This window comes from Acanthopagrus latus, chromosome 14, assembly GCF_904848185.1.
Source record: "Acanthopagrus latus isolate v.2019 chromosome 14, fAcaLat1.1, whole genome shotgun sequence".
NCBI classification, from domain to species: domain Eukaryota; kingdom Metazoa; phylum Chordata; class Actinopteri; order Spariformes; family Sparidae; genus Acanthopagrus; species Acanthopagrus latus.
The window spans coordinates 14,474,364-14,499,074 of NC_051052.1; the positions used below are offsets into that span (position 1 = coordinate 14,474,364).

At 43.0% G+C, this 24,711-nt stretch overlaps 1 protein-coding gene across 6 annotated transcripts in view; it reads left to right on the plus strand.

Moving 5' to 3' along the window:
- The window catches only part of cacna2d1a (calcium channel, voltage-dependent, alpha 2/delta subunit 1a), a 95,512-nt gene that overhangs the window by 17,728 nt on the left and 53,073 nt on the right, over window positions 1-24,711 (plus strand). For all 6 annotated transcript variants that reach the window (XM_037121910.1, XM_037121911.1, XM_037121908.1 and 3 more), the window contains exons 2-4: window positions 3,104-3,185; window positions 6,281-6,397; window positions 22,794-22,853. In XM_037121910.1, coding sequence (XP_036977805.1) covers window positions 3,104-3,185; window positions 6,281-6,397; window positions 22,794-22,853 — 259 coding nt within the window. The remainder of the gene's footprint in view (window positions 1-3,103; window positions 3,186-6,280; window positions 6,398-22,793; window positions 22,854-24,711) is intronic.

The following is a 24,711-nucleotide window of genomic DNA, read 5'->3' on the forward strand; positions in this document are numbered from 1 at the left end:
CCTGCAGTCTCACCACTGTATCGGGGCGGCTCTGCATGGCTCACCAGCCATTTTGAATGCTTCCTTCCTTCCCACATTGCTTCGCCCCCCCCTTCTTTGCTAATTTCCCCAAGAAGAGGGAAAGAGTGAGTTCGGGGGGGGCACAATAGTAGCTGCTGAGCACGGGAGGGCGATGATGATGATGCTATGTAATTTTTCCATGTACTGCTCCAAGTTTCCGTTCTCCCAACAAAAATGTTTTTGTAGTTTTTGTTTTTGTTTTTTTTTTTCAGTAAAACACCCTTTCCATAGTGTGCTTCCAATCAGGAACATACAGTAAACTCTTTCAGCACTCCATGGAAGCTGCACATCCTGACATTATGCAGGAATGTATGTCCCTCTGCTGATAAGAGGAAAGTTGCTGTTTGTGGACGTGGCTTATCAGAAACGCTGCTTTGCCCCAAGAGATTCTATCACACCAGGATCAGAGAGATCTCCAAAATTCTTGCTAAGTAGTGAGCCGATAGCACTGAGCTGACCTCACGTAGGAACATCCGAGCTGTTCACTTTCACCTGGATCACGCTTGTTGTAGCGGTCCTGAGCTAACGCAAACGCGGGATTAGTGTCAGCCGGTACATGACCAGAGCTGTCTGTACCTACAAACGTGACACCCAACGTTGGATCGGCAGCTTTAGGCTCGTGTTAGGCCTCACACCGATTACAGTAGACGTGACGAGAATGTGCTGGGGGGATGTGGTGAAAAGGATTGATTAATTTTTGATATGGCATTAAACGTTGGATTACATTTTCTGTGTGTGAGGACAAAGTGAGCTTTAGTTGAAACAGTGGACGGATAATGATGGCCAGTTCCTCTTTGAAGGGGCATAAACACATATCTACACACACTCAACATTTTCACATCTGACACCTGTTGCAATGACTGTAATGACCCCCCCCACCACCACCACCACCACCACCACCACCACCTCTCTCTCCAGGCCAGCTTATTTGAAACAGTCAGCTGCATAACAACCCTCATACAGTGCACACCTGCTCGCTACGCTTAGTAGACCTCATCTTGACCCTGGAGTTGGCTCCATGTGCAGTAACAGCGACAACTCTGAGACATAAATTCAGTTCAATGTAATTTGTAAGAGGTGCGCACATAGCTGTAGGAGGATAAAGAAAGAGCTATGTGCTGACCGCTCTATATCTGCCCTCAGCTGTCTCTCAGGAGGCTAAATATACAGCGTGGCTGCTCCGCTACACATTTTCCAGCGTGAGCTAACCGTGCTCGCGTTACACTGTATTTTTTATTTTTTTTTTAAATAAGATAACAGAGACGGGGTTCGTATGTCAAAGGCCCCCTCGGCGGTGTGGAAGGTGAATAGGTTAGTTCACACCGTGGGGGAGAAAGGGTAATTTTCTTTATGGATTATGTCATGTATTTTTTATTGGCTGTTGTAAAGGAGCTGGCGGGGGGAGGGTTTGTTAGTGTACTTACAGTGTATTGTGTTCAGAGGGCTCAGGACATGTGTTGTTGAACAGAAGGAGGAAGTATTATGGTTGCAATCGTTTTGTTTGTTTTTTTACTGTGGACATGTGCTTTTGTTGTTCCACTTCAGCGCTTCTATGAAAAAATGTCCAACTTTCAATGATTTTGTCCAGTTTAAATGTTGGTAGTTTGACATTTGGGAAATTGGGCTAATTTAGTCTCCTGCTGAGAGTAAAACTATAAGATTTATATCACTCTCACGTCTGTAAGATAAATATGAAGTTAGGCCACAGCCAGCAGCAGATTGGCCAACATTAGCTGCACTTAACATGATGAAAAGAGCTTGACTAACTTTGATTTAAAGATAAGATTAAAAATTTGCAGACAAGATCTCAAAAACCCACAAATTGATTTTTTTCTCAATTTTCCTCTGGTTTCTTGTCTTTATGCTGGGCTAAGCTAGTTTAAGCTAGCTTAGGTTTGTTAAGTTAAGCCACAGGAAGCTGCTGGATGCTGTACATTTGCTGTACAAGCGTGGGAGCGCCGTCACTCGAACTGTTTGTGAGATATGTAACGAAATAGCGAAGATCCAAATGCGAGACACTCGGGAGGCAGGCAGGGTTCAGAACAAAACAAGTGAGCTTTTAGTGACAAGACGAAAATCCAAAAATGATTGAATCCTAAATGTGCAAAAAATAACAAAACGCAAACTAAAAAAAGCTTAAACCAAAGATAGACCAAGAAAGTACAAATCAAAAGTTCAAACCAGGAAAAACACAAGGAATAAAAGCCAGAAACAAAACATGGGAACAAAACAGATGAGCTGACAGAAACTGAACGCGTGATCAGGAAGCTTATCTAAAACAAGCATGTACATTTTCACTGGTGTTATGACAATGAGGGGGTACAGTGGATATGGACTCACATAGAAACCACACACACATACACTCGTCTACGTGCACACACACGACCTAAACTGAACTGAATATCAATGATACCATATAAGGAACCGGTGTCCTTAATATCCCCATGGCTACGTTGCAAGGCGTAAACTTGATTTCTAGTTTGGACATGCTGTTGAGAGCTGTTTAGATGTGTTCACGATCACACACACACATTCAAAACAAGAATCACAGAGTATTACTGGTAGTGCTGATGCTGAGTATTTTGAATTGTAACATCAGAACCATATCATTTTGATTGAGTAAAGGAGTCTCAGGGATGCATCTGATTTTACTGAGGTGTTCAAGGCATTTAAAACTAAGTCTAAACCCTACTTGATGAACGTTTTGTCTCTCTCGGGCTCTTTCTCATCAGAGGGATGTATAAACCAGTATCTCACCCCGGAGGATGTCACATGCTGACAATACATGAATAACCCTCCCCTTAATGCACAGCTCATGTGGAGTAGAGCGATGTATTCACTTGGCTAAACATTATTATTTCATGCATTTCTTAGCATATTGTGATAACAAGCTCAGTGTGGGTCACGTGACCTCCGTGGGCTGCATTCAAACTGAACAAGACTGGAGAAGCTCTACAAATTTGATTAGAAGTTTTCCATTATTTTGTGAGGGTTTGTCGGCTAATTGAGTGTTTTTTGTGTGTGTGTGTTTGTGTGTTCTCAGAATAAAGGCATGGGTGGAACAGATGCAAAAAGAGCTGATCACATTAACAGACACAGCCAGCGGTATGGAACACCTAATACAGGTAAGCATGAATTTCTGTCTCTCTCTGTCTGTCACACACACACTGACTATAACTGTTGCTCTAACTGACTTTGTATATTCATTGTTTGCACATTTTATTTCAACAAAGTAAGAACACTTAAAAAATGAAGGAGAAAATTCAGCATTTAAGCTTTAAGTCTTACTGTTGTTGAGGGATCGAATTGTGAGGAGACACGTCCCCGTGCCTTCAACTTGATCTCATGAGCTTGTGGTTAAGACATGAGAAGTCACAGTATGTTTAGTATTATAATGGATAAGTCATGAGAAAACCGCTGGTAAGCTACGGCATCTACTGGTAGAGGCATCCAAGACTGGCAACGTAACAAGCTAATGAGAAAAACTCTTTACTTTTTTCACTTTTTAAAAGGGTTCTTCGGTTAAATGCCTTAAATAAGATCTGTGGTCAACACAACACAGTTTTCATTACGAACAAGGAGACTCATACTGACTAGTCCATCTGTACAGATCTAACTCTAACTTTTTCAAGTCATTGATTGATCAATTTTATAGTATAGTATGTACAGTATGGTGTAGTAAGACCCTTAGTGGTGACATTAAAGTCACATGACCACACTGCAGTTAGCTTTTAACTCCTTTTGATTTCATTGAGGCTTCCGCAATCACAAAAGTTTGGAGATTATCTTACTGATCAACACTTGTATCATAAACCTGTGTGATCCGCAACCTAATTCATTCTCTTGCAATATTCCCAAATCCAGTGGAAGAGTTGTGTAAGGAAAACCAGTGTGATGCTAACTTTTGGGGTTAGTCTACAAACATGGTGAACCCTTCAGCGCTTTGTTTTCGGCCTCGGGCTGGTTGACTGTCGTTGTGCCTTTTAGTGATCCGGGAAACTACTTTTTGGTGCCCTCACATTTTGCCCCAATCAATTATGAGTAGCAGTGTTGTCAGTAAGAAGACTGGTGATCACTATCATAGGGGCAGTGCCAATTAAAATGATTGATACTTTAATATCTCCCTCCTGAAAAACACTAATTAGACCAAATAAGTACACAAGTCAGAAAACAAACACAACGGATGTATTGATTTCCCTGGCCAGCTGGCTAATTATAGTTTCAGTCCAGCTTTAAGTAAAACCCATTACGCAGATTAAGCACTGATAAGAATTATCGTGCGTACTTTGTCACTCGCTTCTTTTCCACTCGTTAGCCCTCCTTGCATGACCTCAACTGTCACGATACATCTCCATTCTATATATAGTGGCTTCTCATTAGACATAAGGCTGCATCATTTCATCCCGCCAGCCCCGATGTACACGCTCTGACAAGATCAGCATCAGGACTATACTGTGATGGCTGTAGTCCTTGCACACACACACACACACACACTCACTCACCCACCCACCCACACACACACACAAAAGCCCACATCTGACAAAGGAGAAGAAGCTTTTTAGATCCACATTGATTGACATAATGCATCTGGCACTTTTGTTCCCCCGCTTCCTTCGAGAATAATATCAGTTGGATTAAGGGTGTCACGGAAATCGTTACAAAACATGTTTGTGTTTGATGTGGCGGATTTGGACTCGTCACCAGAAAATAAGAATTAGATGCGGCGATATTTTTGTGTAACTGGATCCTCTTGAAATCTTGAGCTGGGCGACGCCCTTGTTTAAAGGCAAAGTCCAGCAACACAGCATGCAGAATTTAAAAGGGAGTGTTACACAGCTTGCGAGTTAATAATACATGTGGAGAAATTAGATACAGATTGCCTGTGCGGTTCATCCTGTAAATTAAAACTGGGACGTCTTCCAATATTGTTAATGGTAAACACAGACTGTAGACTTTTATGTACACGTTTTTTCCCTTAGTCACTTAAAATCATATCAGCTTTCAACTAAGAAAGCCCGAATCCAAATTTCAGCATACCGGTTATAAATAGAAATCTGAAAATCAAAAAAAAAAAGTACTGCTCTTTAATATTTGTTCTTGCACTAAATCAAAATCCATCGGACGCCTGGAGGATGAAGACAATCACACGCACGCGCCTCAGTTCTGTGTTTTGAATGTCGGACAGTGAAATCCCTCCAGGCTGCTAAATAATTGGCTGTTTGGCATTTGTGTTTTTCTTATCTCTTTTTGCCGGAGCCTTTTTTTTTTTTTTTTTTGTTCATAGCACAGTAAATGGTCTTGTTACATAACCTGACATTGCAATTTAATCAGGGGACATGTAGCTTCCTTATTTTCTTTGAGTCATTGTGCTTTGGTCAGCGAGGTCTGGTGAAGGATAGAAGACAAAGTATGTCTGTGGATGGAATATACCTTGAAACTGATCACATCTGCACAGTATGTTTGTATATAATGACCCAATGACCACGTGTTTATCCTGTGATCGCCTTTGACTGGAAAACTGAGGTTTGATCATTGTGTGGACATGTCTAGTGAAAGGGATAGAAGACCCCAAAACTCCTTTTTAGATGTGGCTATGTAAATCTAATTAATGTTTTTATTACCATTCTAGGGATAGCCAATCAGCTCAGCGCCATACAGTAGGTGATTTGGTACTTATGGCTTGTTATGATGCCCTAAAATGCCACTGTTGTCATAAATAAACAGCTACACTATTCAGACTGAAGCCCACAAGAGAAAAAAATCTAATCAGTAACAGGTTATGTTGCAGGTTATTAGTGTTAAACAATGTTTTTGTAGAGTTATTTCATTATGCTGTTCATATTCGTATGTTTCAAATTAAAAGTTTCCTTTCTTAACAAGGTGTTTTGTGGAACATTTGCAGGAATGTGTTGTGGAAAACTTCTTGACTAAACTATGTAGGAAGGGAAGTTAAATTGAACTGTTGTTGTGTCACAGTTGTCCTGATAGACTGTAGCGCTTCACTTTCATTCATGGGCTCTCAGTACATTCCTCTTGGGTGCAGCTGAGTCTCTTGCAACATCTTGTGGTGAAATTGTTTAAATTCACCCCGCCATGAATGTTATTGACCATGGACTGAATGGTTCAGGTTCTGATAGTGAAACTAGCAACCTGACATCGAGGACTTGACATCCAGCTCTGCTCACCTCTGACCCCTTCCCTTCTCCTCTGATTGCCTCAGATATATCGCAAACACAGTCCCCACTTCACCGTGGAAACCAACAATGCGACAGAACTGGTGGCGACGGCTGCTGGGAATATAGAGAGACTGCTGGCCAACCGCTCTGAAGCCCTCAAGGTGAGTGTGACCTCCTGTTAGTTTGGGGCATCCCTGCTTCTCAGTGGTAGAAGGAGTTTGGTTATTGCTTCTTCTCTGTTATCAACATCGCCATTAAAAGCTGCTACTTTTTGGGGTTTGGGAAAGAAAAGATAAAATGCAAATTTGAGTCTGTTTTTTGAGATCAGGTCCAGCGCCTCTCCGAGCGCAGAGCCCAAGAAAACCCACAGCAACAGTCTGCTTCTCCTCATTGCATGTCAGAACAGAGGCTGGAACACAGCCACTGCTGCAGGCCATCCACTGATAGAATATAAGCAGACATCCTCCAGCTAGATGATTTAATTCAAAGCTACCAGTCTGGGTTGATACATGCCAAAAAATGCTAAAACATTACCATTGGGTGTATGTGCCATATCAGTTTGCTTTTTGGCAATTTTTTTTTTTTTTTACAGATGACCCTGTTTTGCTCCAACTTTCAGGAATCCTTGGTCTTTCCTCCGACCACTGAGGCTGAGCCCTCAAACCTAATTCATGCTGGCTTCTTCTCATGGCTCACTGGACTGAACTGAGCTGACGCAAAATGCTATAAAAGCTATGCTAGCCAAATGCATTCGTTTTGCGATGAAGTGTTCCTGACAGGGTCGAGCACATGTAGCTGAACTCTTAAACTGCTGATAATTCAAGGTTGGGAGAACACCGAGGTCGTATCGGATTTGGTTCCTTTGTATGTGTAATCTGGACAGAGAAAAAGCATGTACAACATTTTGCAAACCATAGTTTACATGTTAGCTTTTCTGGCCTGCTCTAGGGATAACGCTATTGATTGGTCAGGCTGGTCCACCACTTTGGTCCAGACTGAAATATCTCAACATCTATCTAATAGATTGCCAATAAATTTTGTCCAGCCATCCAGGGTGACCAGATGAATGAATCCTAGTAACATTAGAGACACCTGACTTTTCATCTGTTGCCTCGCAGGTAGACCCTTTTTTAACATATCCATCTCAACATGTACTGGATTGCTTGTGCACGATTCCCAGAAGGTTTATCTTAGTGACTTTAAAGAACCCCTGACTATTTTCCATCACCTAGCGCCACGGTTAGGTTCATATTTGTGATTTTGGGTGATATGCCTCAACAATATGTTATTGGGCTGCCATGAAATTTGGTAAGACATCTATTGCTACAAAAAACAATGATAACAACAACCTATAAGCTAGCAACTGTTTTCTTTTCCTGAGATTTAATCATTACAATGTCAGGGCTCACTTCCCCATGTGCAAAGCAAGTTTCCAACACAATTTTGCTCGGGTCCCGTTGCTTCATCCTGGGTTAAACGCCAAAGACAATTTCAAGATTGATTGCTTCAAAGACATACAAACAAGCCAGATAGTGTTTCCCCCCCTGCCAGAATGATAACGTGTACAGCCAGACCTTTTTCAGACTGGCTTTGTAAGACTAGATGAATTTCATTAACATTGGCAATCCTGTAACCTTTCTGTGCCACTTTAAAGTCAAAACTTCATGTTTTCTAATATATATTGGTTTATTACTAAATAACCACAGAGTGATTGACATTCTGAGGTACTCGGTAAACATTACCTGCTACACATCAGCATGTTGGCATTGTTGCTGCGAGCGTTGCCATGCTAATGTTACCAGTAAAGCCGCACCATGTAGCTCCAAAGGGCAATGAGCTAAATTGATCAATACGACCTTTCACTGCTCCTTAGTTTAAACGCAACAGCATCTGGCCAACTGAATTAAGGTCTCCAGGCGTTCCCGGTCTCGATCAATCGGGCTCCGAGAGTCAGAAATATCCAATTAAATCCAGACAGCCCGTTGCCATAGTTACGTCCTCATTGATCACCCCATCAATCTACCCAAGCGTTCTGTTTTTTCTTACGTTCCAGTAATTGCCAGGGGATGAGGGACAATTAGTTTTTGGTGTTGTTCTGTTGCACCTTGGGAGAGAATCGTGACTGTCGAGTGGATTGATGGCGGTGGAACAGAGACGTTGAACTACAAGTTATTTCCTTCCATTTTATCAGCACCATCTGCCGTGTGTTTCACCTGCGTGAGTTGACAACAGTTGTTGAGCTCTTTACTGGAAGTGTGAAAACAGCGAGGGAGGCAGGGATGATATATGTATATTTATTTATTTTAGCTGAACACCATATGCCGATTTTTCTTCTGCACCTCTCAAAAAAGTAAATCTGCCTGACACCGCATTAGCATTGAAGAGGAGATGGCCCGCGGTGGTGTGGTAGCTACTGCAAATGGCGTTCTGTATAATGAAGTGGAGTTGAGCCAGCTTTATGGCGATCAATTTATGTAAGGGACCATAAATAGTTGCCGTGTCCACTTAGCTGAATCATGAATTGGAATGGGCGTAGGGAAGGGATGACTGCAGCATCTGTAATGATCTCGACCTGACCCACACTAATCTAATATTTCTCTGCGCTGATTTCAACCCCCTCCCTTCGACTTAACGACGACTCTGCAATGGCGCTCTATCCCGTGTTCCATTTGAGAGGGCTTACAGCACACGACATGAAGTCATCATAAGAGAGAGAAGTAAGAGAGCGATTGTGTGAGAGGTTATAGCTTTCTATCTAAGAGACAGTGAGACACTGAAGAGATATGATGATGAGTGGAGGGTGAGCAGTAAGAGGCCCATCAGTGCAGTACGCCACACCTCCCATGAGGCAGCGCACAAAAGACTAGAAGCCTATTACAGACCTCCCATCCATTAGGATCTCTGAGCACACAATTCAACAGGCAGCACTCTCCTCTTGTTCATGCGCTGCGCTGCTATGTGCTGCGGTACACAGAAAAGTTTCCACCTCCAGATACTGTTACACCGAATTCTGGTTCTTTCATGATTAGATGCCGCTAATGGCATTTTCGGTAGACCCATCTTCCCTGAATCCGCCCCCTCTACTGTAATGTTCAATTGATGTTGTGATCTCTATCACAGAATCCAGCTGAACACTGCAGGAAGACACATTTGATAACAGTTAACCCATTAGCCAAGCAGCAGAAACAAGGCACCCTTCTCAATGCGGAAAGTTTAATATGCCAAAGCAAGAAAAAGCACAGTTGAATAACAATAACTGCCACTTACATCTGACTTTTGTCTTAATTAGAGTGTGTACAACTTGCATTCACTCCTGTGTCAGATGACTCCGCACAGGTATGTATCATCTCCAGCATCAGCTTTTCAGTTGCGTGATTAATACTGCACATGTGCAACTCTCAACAGGATGAGAAAGAAGAGAGAGGTCTCACTCCTTAGCTACCTCCATAATCAGTTCAGAAAAGAACAACGTGTCTAGTTCAAAATGAAACGGATGAAGCCTGATGGAGGTGTATGATTGTTAATTTCTACTGTTTTTCGGGTGTGTTTGTGAAGACGAATGTGTCACACCAGAGGAAAGTGAAAAAGAAAGGCAAACTTGCAGATTGTCACATGTTGTTAACCAAATACCTGCAGCCTACCATCCTGCATTATATTCTATAGAGGCTGCTTTTTAGCTCTTTCTCTCGATTTTTGATCTTAATTATGATGTCATTATAGATATATCTATGGAGATAATTAAATAATACATTAATATAATACAATAAGTTGTAACAAAACACTATAAGGCATCATGCCAGAAGGCTTAAACCCCACTGAAATTGTCTGTTCTTCTTCCCCTTGCAGCTGTACAGTTCAGGCTGTTGTTTTTGAAATAAGCCAAATGGACACCGCCACTCTGACTGGTGGCATTTCTCTTTACACTAGGCCAACTTGTCTCTTCTGGCTACGCTTTGCAAGTGTTTATTTTCTTTGTGTGCATGTGCATATGTGTGTTCGCCAGCGTCACGGAACACAATCCCATTAGAATGATGGCTGCTGTCATTAACTTAATCAGGGGCCAGCTCAGATTTGCTGTCTGTCAATCTGACATCTGCCCATCCTGTCACCTCAATTCAAGCGCCTGGGTTTGACGCCGGTGCTCTCGCGACATGCAGTCTCTCAGCTGTTGGCAGCTGTGGCTACTCAGAGGGAGACAGATTGCAGTTTATTATTATACTCACATTGGGTCTAATTCCGTGTTGTGCTGTGTACAAGACAAGAACCACTTTTCCAAAGACCGTCTTTCAGCACACTAGCATCACTGCAGCAGCCTTGCCACATGGGTCATCAAACCCTAAGAATGCGAATAAATGACAGTTTTGACATTATGATGTTTCTGTAATGTGTTGCAGACATGTATATCTTCTGAGGTTAGCACGCTAACCAGCTAGCCCCACTGTGTCCAGGTCCAAAGCTTCTGTGCTAGCAGTGTAAACACTCACATTTCCCTGCTGGCTACAGCGCTAACTAGCATAGGCAGCTACAGTTAGCAGCTGATAGCAGTTACTCTGGTGATATGTTGCGCCCTTTTTGTTTTGAGTATGAATGTAACAGGTTGACTATTCTTACATGTTACAGTTTTTTATAATTGTTAATCATAGCATAACAAACACACTTATGTCCTTGTAAACCATTACTAAGTTTTCTTGTCGCTTGAAGATTAACATGACAGTAACAACATGGTTCTCACTGATTAGCCAGACAAAAGCACAACTGGTTGCTACAAGTACAGCAGCAAACATGGCTATATAATGTCTAATGTTAGTAACGCTGATTGCACTGGAGGTCACAGGTTATCTAGGCTAGCTAGATAGCAGCAAGCGGATTAAGCCAAAAGGTAACTAGCTGCTTTGAACAACAGCACCTGCTCATGTGGATTTCTGGGTGCTAGCAGTTAGCTCTAGCTAGCTAAAGGCAAGTGTCACTCTATAAAAGTTAAGTATGTTCTTGCAGCCACTGGATCTAAAGCAAGAACAATGCCTTATAAAGGTTAACAGATCCTTTATGATTTACTTATGTGTCCTGTTAACCACCAGCTGATTATTTTCCTCCAAAAAACAAATGTATGGATACATATTGATACCAAATCATTCTTTCTGCTTTTTATTTTTTAAATTAGTTTTAAAGAACTACCATCTACATTCGTTCCACATCCCCTCAGGCAGCTGTACAAATACACCCAGTTGGGAGTCATCAGTCTCGGCAAACTACTTGGTAAAGTGTCACAAGTCTTCAGCAATAATTCCAGCGTGTTTTAAGTTTGTACCACTTATGTCAGATTTGTGTTGCTGGCATAGCCGAAGCTCGTTTTCTTTTCTCAATTTATGTCATTCCGAAAATTCGACAGACTGTCAGTTCCTTCTCGAATCCATCAAAGATGTCCTAGAAACAGATTTGTATCTGCCATGTATCCGTACTGTTTCATGGTTTGAAGCCGCAGTAGTAGCCAGTATCCAGGGGACTTCTTTGCAAGACAGATAGTTCGTATAAGGTCTGTTGTCTTTCGAACTTCTTCAGTTTTCATGCATTAAAGCCTGTAACCATATCTAGCTCTCCGTCCTCACACGTCTGTCTGTCTCAGCCATTTCAAGTTAATGTTCCCAAAGTGTTGGTGTTCTGACAGGGGAAATGGTTTTTGTTTCCAGACCGCTCATGGGCGATCAAAGGCTTTTCCCTCTTTCATGTTACGCCACAATGCTCTGCATTTGGTTCACGTCGTGCTTAAAAAAGGATGTCAAGTGAAAATGGGAATCCTCAACAGGAAAGAACCATCAGTGCCGAGAGAACTGCGAAACTTTTCTACCTCAGACAAAACCCCTGAAAGTCTCGTTGTCATCTGCAGTGTGCCGTAACTGATTATTTTTGTGTGTGTGTGTGTGTGTGTGTGTGTGTGTGTGTGTGTGTATGTGCCACACTGAGAGTTGTCTCCCAGATCTCTTTGATACTTCTGAAGATGAGTCAGATTCTTTGGGCGGCTGCTTTCTTAGCTTAGTTTCACTGCCGATACGTCTGGAGATTACAGCTGCTGAAACCTTTACACATGCTGCACACACTGGACTTCTATATGCTCACACACGCGAGTGCAGTCACCTTCCCTTTTCTCTCTAGCCTTTCCGAGCCTGTGTTTACATCCCTGAAATCCTTTCCCACCTCTGGACCTCCGTTCTTGTCACATATGGTATTTCATTTCTCCCGTTTTGTGTTTTTAATTTTTTTTTTTTTTTTATTCTCTCCCTCCTCCCTCCAACCCTGTCCTTCCATCCTCATTGCTCACAACTCCCTTGGAACTTCCTTTCCCATAACTTCACCCCAAATTCTCTGTCACTCTTCATTCCCGTTGTCCCATTTTCGCGTTGCCCCGTGTTCCCTCTTCTCTCCGTTTCTGTCCTTTCTTATTTCTTCCCTGTTGGACGCATGTGTGCTTCCATGTGTGCGTGTGTCTGGCAGAGTGTGAATATGGATGATGAATTCTTCTGAAAGTAAGGAAGCGTTACACTTTAAAATTTGATCTCCTCTCTCTGTCCTGCCTGTCGTCCCTATTTCCAACTTCTCTTTCCTCTTCAGGCCATTTCATCTTTTTAGCTGTACTGTTGCAGATTGTGTTAAGAAGGAACCTGCATATCTCGTTTTTTCTTTACCATATCTTTAAGTTTATTCAAGGACGGTGCTAACGTTTGCTTTGTAGCACTAGCTCATAAACTTAGCTAATTGTGTAGCATTTCTGATGTGAGTTCAGACTGCATTTGTCTTGTTTCTGACAAGAGGGTTGGATGTCCCGACTTAAAGGTGTAACTCTGCCCCCAAATTCATCTTGAGAATGAATATATAGCTCCTCCAAAATATGCACATGTCTGACCAAAATCATCTTTAACACATCTTTAACACATCTTTAACACAACTGAGACTTTAGTTGCCTGATGTAATCGAAGAATCTGACTGAAGGAAGAGCTGCCTCCCTGCACTGTTTGCCTCCTCACAGTGTCTGTCTCTTTGTGTGGCTATGACTCAGATCCTCCTCCACTGTACTTTTCCTCCAGCTGCCTCCATCGTTGCATCCACCCTGAGCTCACTCGTATTTGTGACCCCGAGCTACAGCGGGCACCAACGCGCGGCGATCCGATTAATCGCGAATGAACTACGACGTCGCGTACAGTCGGACACCTTTTGTCCGTGCGGTCGCTGCATCGACCCGAGTGTCTTTTTTTAACCCCGCCTTGACAGTAGATCGCCTCTCTCTGATATCCAGGCCACTCCTGACTCTGTTCTCATCAATAATTGAATCTTTCCTCTTAGCCAATCCTCTTTGATGGGGCTCTGTGGTTAACTTCCCCCAGAGGAATAGGTCATTCGTCTTGCCCACAGTGACACGGGCAAGGGGTTCATTCATCATAATCCATAATCTACTCCATAAAAGGTGGAGTAGTTGGTGCAAAATGTAGCAGTGAATTATCTGACATAAATGCACTAAAATACAATTAACCAACTTGTGTTTTAGTCTTTTGAATTGCAAAAGCTTGAGAGGAAACTCTGATCATTTGCTGAGGTAAGTGGGAGCTGTTTACCAAAGAGGCTGATCACGACATTTATATCTTTAAAAAAAAAAGAAGAAGAAAAAAAAGAAAAAGGGATCTAAATGTGATCTGAAGTCCAACTTTTGTGTCTTAGTTTGAGATATTTTTCAGAGCATGTCTAATGAGCCAGCTGGACAAGAAAATAATGACATGAATCATGAGTCATAGAATAGATAAATAAATAAAAGAATAAAAGCATTTGAGCTGAGAGGATTTGTTTTAGGGAGGAGATATTAAAGTTAGAATCCGCAGTTTTTTCATGAAATCAACCGCATTTAATACAATTTATGGTCTGCGTTTTTTCTGCAACAGCCATTCAATATATTTATAACAGTAATTACCTCTCTGTATAGTAGTTATTATTACCATGCTGGATTCAGATTACCTTAAAGCTGTGTGTGAGTGTTTTGTCCAAGGTATTTTGTGTAATTTTCTTTATTAGTGGATAATTTTTTTGTTTTTCTGCAAGTGACGTCCTCAGGATTGCCTTGTAAAGTTGACTGTTGAATTTCAGTCTACTTTACTTACTTTTCATCTATTTAAAAAAAAAAAAATTAAAGTCACTTTTGTCAGATTTTACAGTGTTACTTTCGTCACGTGTAGTTTTACTGACTTACAGCTGTCTCATTGACCTAAATTCTACAATGTCACTGTTGTTTCAGTGTAACATGGCTGCAAAAGTACTGACACGTCCTTCGATTGTCCTTGTAAATGTAAAAAAACAACCTCACAGTTGTTACTTTTGACAAGCCAAGGAGGAGTTCCCTCGCTGATGCCTAGTCTTGAGATGGCCTGAAACTAGTGAGAGAGGGCTGACTTGTTGGGACGAGGGGAAGGTTATTCTGTGTGTGTGTGTGTGTGTGTGTGTGTGTGTGTGTGTGTGTGTGTGTGTGTGTGTGTGTGTGTGTGTGCCTTCGAGGAACTCCCTCTGATGCTTTGTTCCCACCTTGAGGGATGCTTGTTGACAAAGAAACACTTCCAGGGACATGGCGGCCTGCCAAGACCTCCCCCAGACGGACTGCCTGCACAGACCAGAGCAGACTGACCTGCAGAGAAGATGCGGTGGTTTTAAATCAAAGAGAGGAGAGAACAAAAGGAAGAATGAGTAAGAAGAGAGAGCGAGGCCTCTTTGTTTTACAGAGACTTTTTTTCCTTGAGCGAAGTAAAAAGAGAAAGATGAAGAGAGGGAGGGCACAAGGGGATGAGACGGTCCAGGACTACAGAGCAGACAGCTGAGGACTTTGCTATTTGAATATTGATTGGTCAGGGTTATCTCAGTCCTGGGATCGCATTAGTGCCTTGGCAGCAGATCCAAAAAAAGGCTTTGGCTGCCCACCAGAGTGTGAGCCACAGTTGGTAGCCATTTTGGAAGCAGAAACAACAGTTGTTTTTCAACCTTGGCTTCTTGCGTCAGTTTAAATCACCCTCAGCGTGGGTTTTCCGTCGATAGGAAACCAAAACCCTCCTAATTGCGAGTGGGCTGCTGGCGTTGGCACAGAGACGCAGGTTTGAGTCGGGTCTTAATTGCCGGGGAGAAGGATGGCCCGCGCTACAATGCAAGATAATGAACAAAATGTTTGCTGGGTCTCCTGTGTTGTCATCGCATGGGAGCTTTTTTTTTTTTTTTTTTTCGCTCTCCGCAGAGCACGGACCACGGATGCGGCAGGTTACCATGACACCCCGGTCGCTAGGCAACGTGGGCATCATAAACAGATCGGTCTCTCCCAAAATGAATCACTTCTCCTCCATTGGCTACTTTAACTCAAGTGCTCGTCGCTCGCATTAATCCAACCTATGCATGCATTAGAACACTAAATTGCCTCTGTAGTGGCGCTCGTGTTCGTTTAAACTGTCCAAAAAGGATGAGAGCAAAGAGTGCGAGCTCTTGAACAGAGCTCTTTAAAGCGCTGTGTTATGTAGTGGTGCGTAATTACAGAGGAGTCACTGATCTCCAGTGTCTGGAAGTGCGTTATTAAACCGACACTGGCTGACATGCTGTGAGTCATTAGACGCTGCTGTTAAAGCCCTAATCACAGACTAGGCACACACACACACACACACAAGGACACACACTCGCACACATGCTCATTAGGCTCCTCGCTCACACGTTTATTTTATTAAGTCGTACGATAAGAGAAAACAGTTTCCCATGAGTGCTCGAAGATCAAAACGCTGCGATGGCTTAGATTTTTGCCTCCGATGGCAACACTCGATTAAGTCTTCTCTAAGAATATTTCTCTCAGTTAAGCGGCGGTGAACATTTGCTGTATGAAAATAATGCAATCTCTGATAATTGCTGAATGAACAACATAAATTTTTCCTGTAGTGACACATGGCGAGGAGTTATTATTGGCAGATTTATACTGATGGCAGTGCAGTCCACAGCGGGGCTCTCACAGCAACAGGCTTCTTGCAGAGTGATCTAATATTGTGAGTAGTCCTGAGACATTAGCGCAGTGTAGGAGAGATTGAAAGGCACTATAGTTTCTTGGATCAATTGTGGGATTGCGGGCTGATTTATAGAACACACACACAAACAAACTAAAAATAACAATACAAAGTGTAGTTTACCATCCCAATCCCATTCGGTGCGGATGCAGGAGTGTTTTTCTTTTGGCATTTTACTGAGTTTCCCCTGGAATAATGTTTGGATCTTGATGACGATATATCATGTTTATCAAGGTGGCTGCTATCTTAAGAGTGAGCACAATTTATAGTTCAGTAGTTGCGTGTTGTTTCAAATTTATTTATTGGACTAGACTGAATGCCATCTAGTTTTGTTAGTTCTTTTGATATTTTATCAGGGACAGAGACTAAACACCCTCAGGAATATGTACGATACGGTATAATCGAACACACAACCATGCATACACCATACATTCCATTTAAATGGCATTATTATATATTACTTATATCGCTCTGTAGTAGTTCACATCATCTCCGCGTATGCTCAAGGAGCGGTGGTAGAATTAAACTACTGTAACAATGACTAACACGTTATACTGATAACTTAGTAGATTAAGTCAAGAATTAGTGTGAGATAACAATCATGAAACAATTTGAATTTTTACTGAAGGGCACCCTGAATCCAAATGGCTACCTCCTCCTCTATGTGTCAGTCAGGCTGCTGTGCTTTGAGCCAAAATGGCTGCTTCTCTGCTCTACATTTGTGTGCCAGAAGACTATGAAACGTATTTAGTAAATGACAGCTTTAGTCAACGTTGTACAGTGTATACAGTAAGCAGTGAGGGGGCGGTGCACAGCAGCTCAAAGGAGAATTCAGAAAAAAACCTTTCCAAGGCATTTTTCAAAAAAATGTTACCAGCTCACGGAAAAAGAGATTCTCTTTTGTAAACCAATTAGTTCTACAGGGTCACAGCAAGACGAGAGTGTTCAAGGTATCTTTTATTTGTTGTGATGCAATATTGTGCAAACATATTTGTGCCGCTCTCACCAGAAACTATTAATATTTGATATCTATAATGTCGCAGAAAAGGTTGAATCGGTGAGCTTGAGATTGAGTGCGCGGCCACAAGTGACTCATTATTCACCACTTCCTGGAGTGTGTGTTTGTGTGTGTGTTGTGTGTCTGGCTCTCTTGTCAGCCCTGCTGTCGAGCTCTCCGTTCGTCTCCAGCTTTGTGTCTGTCATCTCTGTCTACCTACATGAAAGTTACAGTACATGCATACAGAGAGGGTGTCTACATTTGATGTGTCTCAGGCTCGTTATTGCTCTCGCGGCCCCCAGACGGCAGCAGCTGTGCAACGGGATAGATGTGTCACCGCGCGACGCGCAGAATGATCGCTGACACCGTTGACTATTGTCTTTGGCTGCAGATTTCAGATCTCTTCCTTCTTGGCGGCTCGACGCACCGGCAACAGCTTGGTGGTGATGAAGCACTGAAACAAATCGACGTGTTAAATTATCGCTGACAATAAATCCACTCAAAACACCCATGCCAAAACGCTGTCTCGGCTTTGAGTGGGAGCCGAAGGAAGCGGGCGCCGAGCCAACCCGTCTCCCGATCACAAAAGAGTGACATGAAAAAGCCGAATCCAAGGTGATGGAGACCGTGACGCTACTTCGAGAAGCGCCGTGTCAACACTGGAGCCAGGTACAGCTGTAATTGGGAGCTGTTCGCGGCCAGCTGGCGCGCAGATAGAGTTTGCCGGAGGAGAGATGGGCTGTCAAACCAGCGCTCAGCAGTGGATGGCAAGGCTGTAGCGGCAGCCTCTAACAAGTCACTTCCTGGGAAAGTTTCTATGTTGTTGAGGGGCCATTTCCCGTCTAAAAACATGTGTAGTAAACAGAGTTAACTTGTCAACTTACTGTACACAGTTGTTCTTTCTTGTGACTATCTGCCTGAGCATGTGTGTGTGTGTGTGTGTGTGTGAGAGAGAGAGAGAGAGAGAGAGAAAGTGGAAATCTCTCTCTCCCCCTTTTCCTTTCTCACCACTCTCCTCCTGGCTCCCTGCAGGCTGAGCAGGATAGATCTGACTAAAGTGCTGCCAGTCACAACAGCAGATGCTCATGTTTCCCCGGCTCTCCCGTGCCTCCCTACACATCAGTGAGATTGCAGGTGTGCGTGTGTGTGTGTGTGTGTGTGCTGTCCTGGCAAGACTAGATGCTCTAATCAGACTGCCAGGAACGTGTCCGTCAGGAAAAGCAGGCGTGTTAACACAGAACATCTCAGTGAGTGTGTGTTTTAAAATCAATCACCCAGACATGAAGAAGTGTGTTTTGGATTTCGTATCGTACATATATCTGTACGAGTTTACTTTCATTCTTCCATCTCATTTCTCACCGCTTCCCGCCCTCCCTCTCTAGAATCCCTTTGAACTCCCAGGGCTCGTGTTTAAATTAGACAAAGGCTGTCCTCCATTAAAACTACAGCGACGGGCCGTGATTGATCACCGGAGAGCCAGCGTCGTTCTGCGAAAAGAGTGCGGGAGAACAAAGCTGCGAGAGCCCGTACGTTGTAAATCCACACAAAGTTGCATTCAAGAGGCGTCGCAGGCGCTGAGAAGAGAACAAAAGAGACTTCCCACATGAAGGCTGCAGGACAGAAGTATAAAACTTACTTATGTGACCTTTTGTGCTGATGAATTTGTGTTGATCCAGGTGAGAATGGTGATTCAGGAGATGCGATGCCTCACGTTGAAGTGTTTAATGGCGCCTTGACGAGGAGAACGTGTAGTCACACAGTGTGATGCGATGCCAGCTGTGAAGGACACTTCCTCGTCTGTGACTACTTCATATTTGCTTTTGTTTTATTGCACACATTCGATGTACAAACCCTAACATCAGCGGGAGATTGAAGGCGTTCGAGCGATCATGATGAAGACACACACTCTTTCTCTTCCTGTGCATACCAGTGGATTTTATGGGAGATCTGCGATGAAGCAGGCACTTGCAGCTTGTTAAACATTTTTTCCCACTTTGCTCATCGTTAGCGCCCCAGCCCAGTTTTCTTTATTGCTTATGTGCTGCGTGTCTCGTTCCACTGCTCAGTGTGTTTCAGTGCACGGGCAGTAAACCTCCTCTGCCACGGCGGCTGCACACGAGGAAACGACGGCGACTCGAAACACGCGACGGAACCTGACTTCCACACGTAAAACCACAGGCGGCCACGCTGCATGAACCAGGAGCAGATCATCCTCATTATCTGTTCTGTAGCTCAGCAATATGCTCTCATTAGTCATTCTATAGCAGCTTGCTGACATCATACAATTTAATGCCAGCTCATTAGCAAGTCCATATTTCTGTCGTGCTTGTTTATTCTCATTACTTACAGCACTTTCCAGAGTCGGGTCGTAGGTTTTTTTTTTTTTCCTGAGCTCAGAATCCCATCACGACATTCACTTTCTGTAACTTATCTTCTGACCTATGCCCACGCACGCCATCAGGTGTAAAACCTGCAAAGCTCCGTGGATCCGACACCACTTAAAGGTGGTGGCGAGATCACGCAGCGAGGCCGAGGTTTTGACATGAAAGAGCGGTGGAGGAAACTGAAACAGCTGCTGGCCTCTGACTCTTTGACCTCTTGATCTGCCGCAAAGACACTCATTAATGAGTTCCTCTCTGCGCTCAGAGCGTGTGTGTGTGTGTGTGTTCGTGGGCAGGTGTGTACAGCTGCTGGAAATCTGAGCTGACAAATGTAACTGTTGGTTTGGAGGCATCAAAGAAAGTGTCAGTAAGCCCTCACAACAGTCAAATTCATTGTATCCTAACCAGAACCACTACCTGCCGAACCCTCATCCTGACTTCAAACCTGAGTTGCCCCCAAAACAGATGCTAATCCCCACAGTGACACTGTGTAAACAGAGCTTTGTGCCCTTTACAGGAGTAAACCACACACACATATACACACATTACGTGTTATGCTCTGGTGTAATCATTAGTTTCGGTCTTGTAAATATTTATAGCAACAGAATTTGCACACTGATAAATAATGACCCAGTCGTCTACAAACAGTCGCTTTGTTGCACCCTTCGCAATGATTTTTCGCTCGGAAAAGCGAAGGAAACCTTTCTTTGTGTCTGAGCACATCTGTTTCATTCATTTCAAGAGTCACCTTAGTCTCCTTTACCTCGATTCATTGTAAGTGTTCACATGTGTCCTTAACGACTCCGTTGGGACGCTCTCATGTAGGTTTTAAAAGCCTGCAGCTCCCCTCCAGTCAGTTAAAACTGAAGAAGCCTCTTGGATGAGATGTGAAACGTCTTCAAGAAACTAGAGCAAGTCCAGTTTCCTGTGATCCAGCACTTGACATGCAGCTAAAGAGTCAGTGTGGACATTAATATTTGTTTTAACTGCGTCTGTTCCTTAAAAAAAAAAAAGATGAAAATGGGACCGCTGTGACTGACACTGGCCTGGGAATATGTCGGCAGGTCCTTGCAAATTGCTTTTGTTTGGACACAAAAAACCTCCTGACCTCTTATTGAATTTCATTCCTTTTGATGATGCTTCAAGCTTGAGCGGGAGTTCTTCCTGAGTAAATCACCATCGACAGGTTTGTGACCACAGCGTCAGATAAGCAGTTTATTAGATTGATTGAAACACACACCCCAATCTTTCTCTTCACCACTAACGACCTGACTGGAAGCTGACAGTAGGTTCTCATTAGCAGCTGTGGAACCAACGGTAACTGGCAGCTGCACAGTCGTTGTGTGTTCGTATATATAAAACATGAAATACTGTAGGGAAATTCACAAATATAAAAAAGCTAACACAGACATAGGAAGGAGGATGTTAACTAGAAGTGTGAGAGAGACAAACAAATACAAAGATGTTTTTAGTATTCAAAACGCAGGAAAGCTTTTTCTTTTCCTGGCTTAAACACACAAAAACACACATAATTCCTTTCCACCTTTGCTCCTACGCTCGCCGCAAAGGTCCCGCCGTCTCTGACACCTGCTGCTAGATTTACCCGCTAATGAGACACAACTGAGAGGCTGTCGTGGTGACTGTGTTCCAGGCCACGAGAACCCATGGCATGCATTATGGGGCGCGGTGGTGTACAGACATAACGAGCCATCAGAAGCCAAATCTCCAGGAAGGGGCGGTGGTTCATGATCAAAATGTTGCCTCAGTGCCAGCTGATTGTGCAAAGAGGGAGCAGTGAACAAGTGATTTAAAAAAAATGTTGTGATGACTGATGAAATTACGTATACGTTATCTTATCATGAGGCTGCGATATCGGCCAAGTAGCAGAAGGTTTTTGAATGAGTGATTCCAAATGTGTAAACAAATATATAAGCACAGTTGGTGTCTTGTTAAAGGTCTGATTTTGCACCCAAACACTGCGACTAATATCCCAGCGTGCGATTCACAATCAGACTTTGTTCTGCCTCTCTGCTTCTAGCGAGCATCTTGTCTAATTTCACAGCAGAATTAATTCAATAATTCATTGTTTCAACCCCCCCTCCCATTTCATAAATTAATTTACCACGTTGCCCCAATCAAATATCTGCTCCTTCTGTGTGACTTGAAACCCAGGAGTAAGCAGAAAGAGCTGGATTTGATATTTCCCAGGGGAAATTAATAGTACAGTGCATTTCTGGACCAGGTACAGATTAAAAGCTGGGCCCATTATAAACCCATTAACCTAGTCATTAGGACCAGATCTGGGAAAAGATGGAAAAGGTGTCTGCCTAATTTTAGCACGGCGTTGCAGCCAGTCCTGATTCACACCTGCTTGGAGGAAATAGGGTATTCTCCCACCCTCTTTGAGCTGCATTAGGGTTAAATATCATGACCTGATATGATTCCTTTCATAATCCATTAGTTGTTTTCATAATGAATGAGTTCGTTGTTTAGTTTATAAATCTGTATCCATGTCTATGGTAATTGCTGACTGCTGTTAGATGCAGCTAGCTAGTTCGCGCAGTTAGTTATCTATGCAACAACATACATAGACATAACTTCTAACCTATCACCAGGGTGACTGCTAACTGCTGCCAACTGTAGGTGCAGCCAGCTAGTTAGCTCATCTAGCCGTGATCCGTACTGGAGGGTCAGAGCAACAGGGGAATGTGCAATATGATGTGAATCTGCAACAAAACATACAGACATCATACCTTCAAATCTACTGCCAACAGTAGCTGCTGTTAGCTGGTCAGCTGTTTATGTAGTTATCCAGACTGGGCGCTCGGAGCACCGGGGGAGTGTTGGTGTTGACACCACTAGCACAAAAGCTGCAGACCAGGACGGGATTAGGATAACCAGCAGTTCTACTTTACATGTAACTCTTAAATCTAAGAAATGCATATTTTCTTCAGCATGAAAATCTGCCGACTTGCCCGTGGCTTTCAAATGTTCTTCATCAGCTAATGCAAAAAGACTCCTCCACATGGACAAAGTTAGAGTCTGGTGTAAAAACATGGTTTAACATATTGCATGTCTCTCCTCTCTCCTCTCTCTCTCTCTCTCTCTCTTCTCTCAGAGGCTGGCAGCAGAAGCAGAGAAGTTCCAAATGGAGCACGAGTGGAGGGACGACAGCGAGGTGAGCAAGCTGATATGTTCATTAACGCCGGCTGCGTTACGCACAGATCAAGCGGTGCCGCGAACTCTGTAAGAGGAGCCGAGGGGAGGGACGTGTTATTCATGATCCAATATGATCCTGATAATTGGATGGCAAATCTCATTACGATGACAACGGTGCTGTAATGACTTTATATGAGATTGAATTTCATTATTTTACCTAATAGGCAAAAAATAACCAGGCATGCTCATGTGCTCACTCTCATTAACCTCTGTATTAACAATATATTAAGAAAGAATGTGCAGCAAATACTATAAACACACTATTATTTCACACGTTCAATTACTGGTCCAATAAATGTAGTGCCCCACTCCACTCTCTACAAAATTATAAAGCAACTCTTGAGCTGTTTGCGTCCACTCATTCTGTGCTTTCTCTCCCCACCTTTGTCATAATGAATGCAGATTGCAAATTTCCTTCCCTCTGCTTTGCAACGAGGAAAAAAGCCTGGCGCTCTTGGCAGCCGTTTAACAGATGACAAATGACATTGTGTGCACACACTGCGGTGGAAGGACTTCAAAGAAATCCAACCTGGCCATTTAGAATATTAACTTAAAAACCTCTTCAGCCTTGTTTGCCAAAACTTGATGATTCTTTTCCATTAGAAGTTTCCCATTATCCAAATATCCTCTCTTGGGATGGATTCATCTGTCTGCTGTATTAGTAGTGAATGTGATTAATTGGTTAAAGGTTAAGTTAAGACGTACTCAAATACATATCCATTTATTGCGAGCAGGTAATGACAGACTTTTTTATTTTCGGGTGAATGTTATGGCGATTGGAATTTTAATTTGCACAGACTGGTGATAAATGTTGATATTGGGACTCAAATACAGAGTTAAGTTTCCTACTAGTCTTACTGGTTTGCACCAGTGCTGATGCTAGCTATGTAGCTTTTCTATAGATTCGCCCAAGTTAGGCTGTTTAACACACCAGTCTTGACAAATGTAGTTGTAGCGACAACAGTTTTGCAGGGTCGGTCGCCTTACTACACAGCTCTGGCATGTTCGTAGCATGTTCCTGCAGATGGTGTTGTGTCTGCCCTCAGGCTCGTCTCTGACGCTCCGCTTCGCCCCACATGAACCTGTACACAGAGTATGTGTCATTCTGTATCAGCATTTAGCCTTTTCGAAACGGAGGCCAGTGTACGCTGCGCACATGTTCAAGGTTCAGTGTTCATTTATTTGTCATTCTACAGCACATGGTTGCACTCAGAAATGCAAGTTGTGGTTAATTTGTGCTGCATAAGAATAACAAGCATGTATGATATGTTCGGGAGTCTCACAGCCTGAAGGAACCACTAACAGCTGCTTGCTGTAGCTGCCGTTGTGAATGCCACTTTGACAACAGGAAATACAGAACTGAAGTGATTCACAGCAGCTTTGAGTAGGAGTCTGACTCTGGAGGCAAAGAATTAGAATGTACAGGACAGGAGAGACAAGAAGTAGGAGAGTGGCGCCCACCTGAGCTATGCTATCACCAAAGTAGTAAGACTTGATTTGATGCTCGACTTTCCTTAAGTAAAGACCCGACTTAACTTAATCGAGAACAAATGACTTGAGTCCCATGTATGGTATTGTGGAACACGGCTAGCTTGTTAGCATGCTAACTTCAGTAGATATCTCTGCCACAAAGTACACAGACATCTTTGACATGATATCAAAACATTTATTTCTACACAGTTGGTTGATAATGTTAGAAATGTTTTAAATGTAAACATATCTTATGAGTATTTGAGATACCAACTGGAGCATGTGTGTGTGTGTGTGTGTGTGTGTGTGTGTGTGTGTTTATGCGCATGCTTCTGTTCAGCGTCACC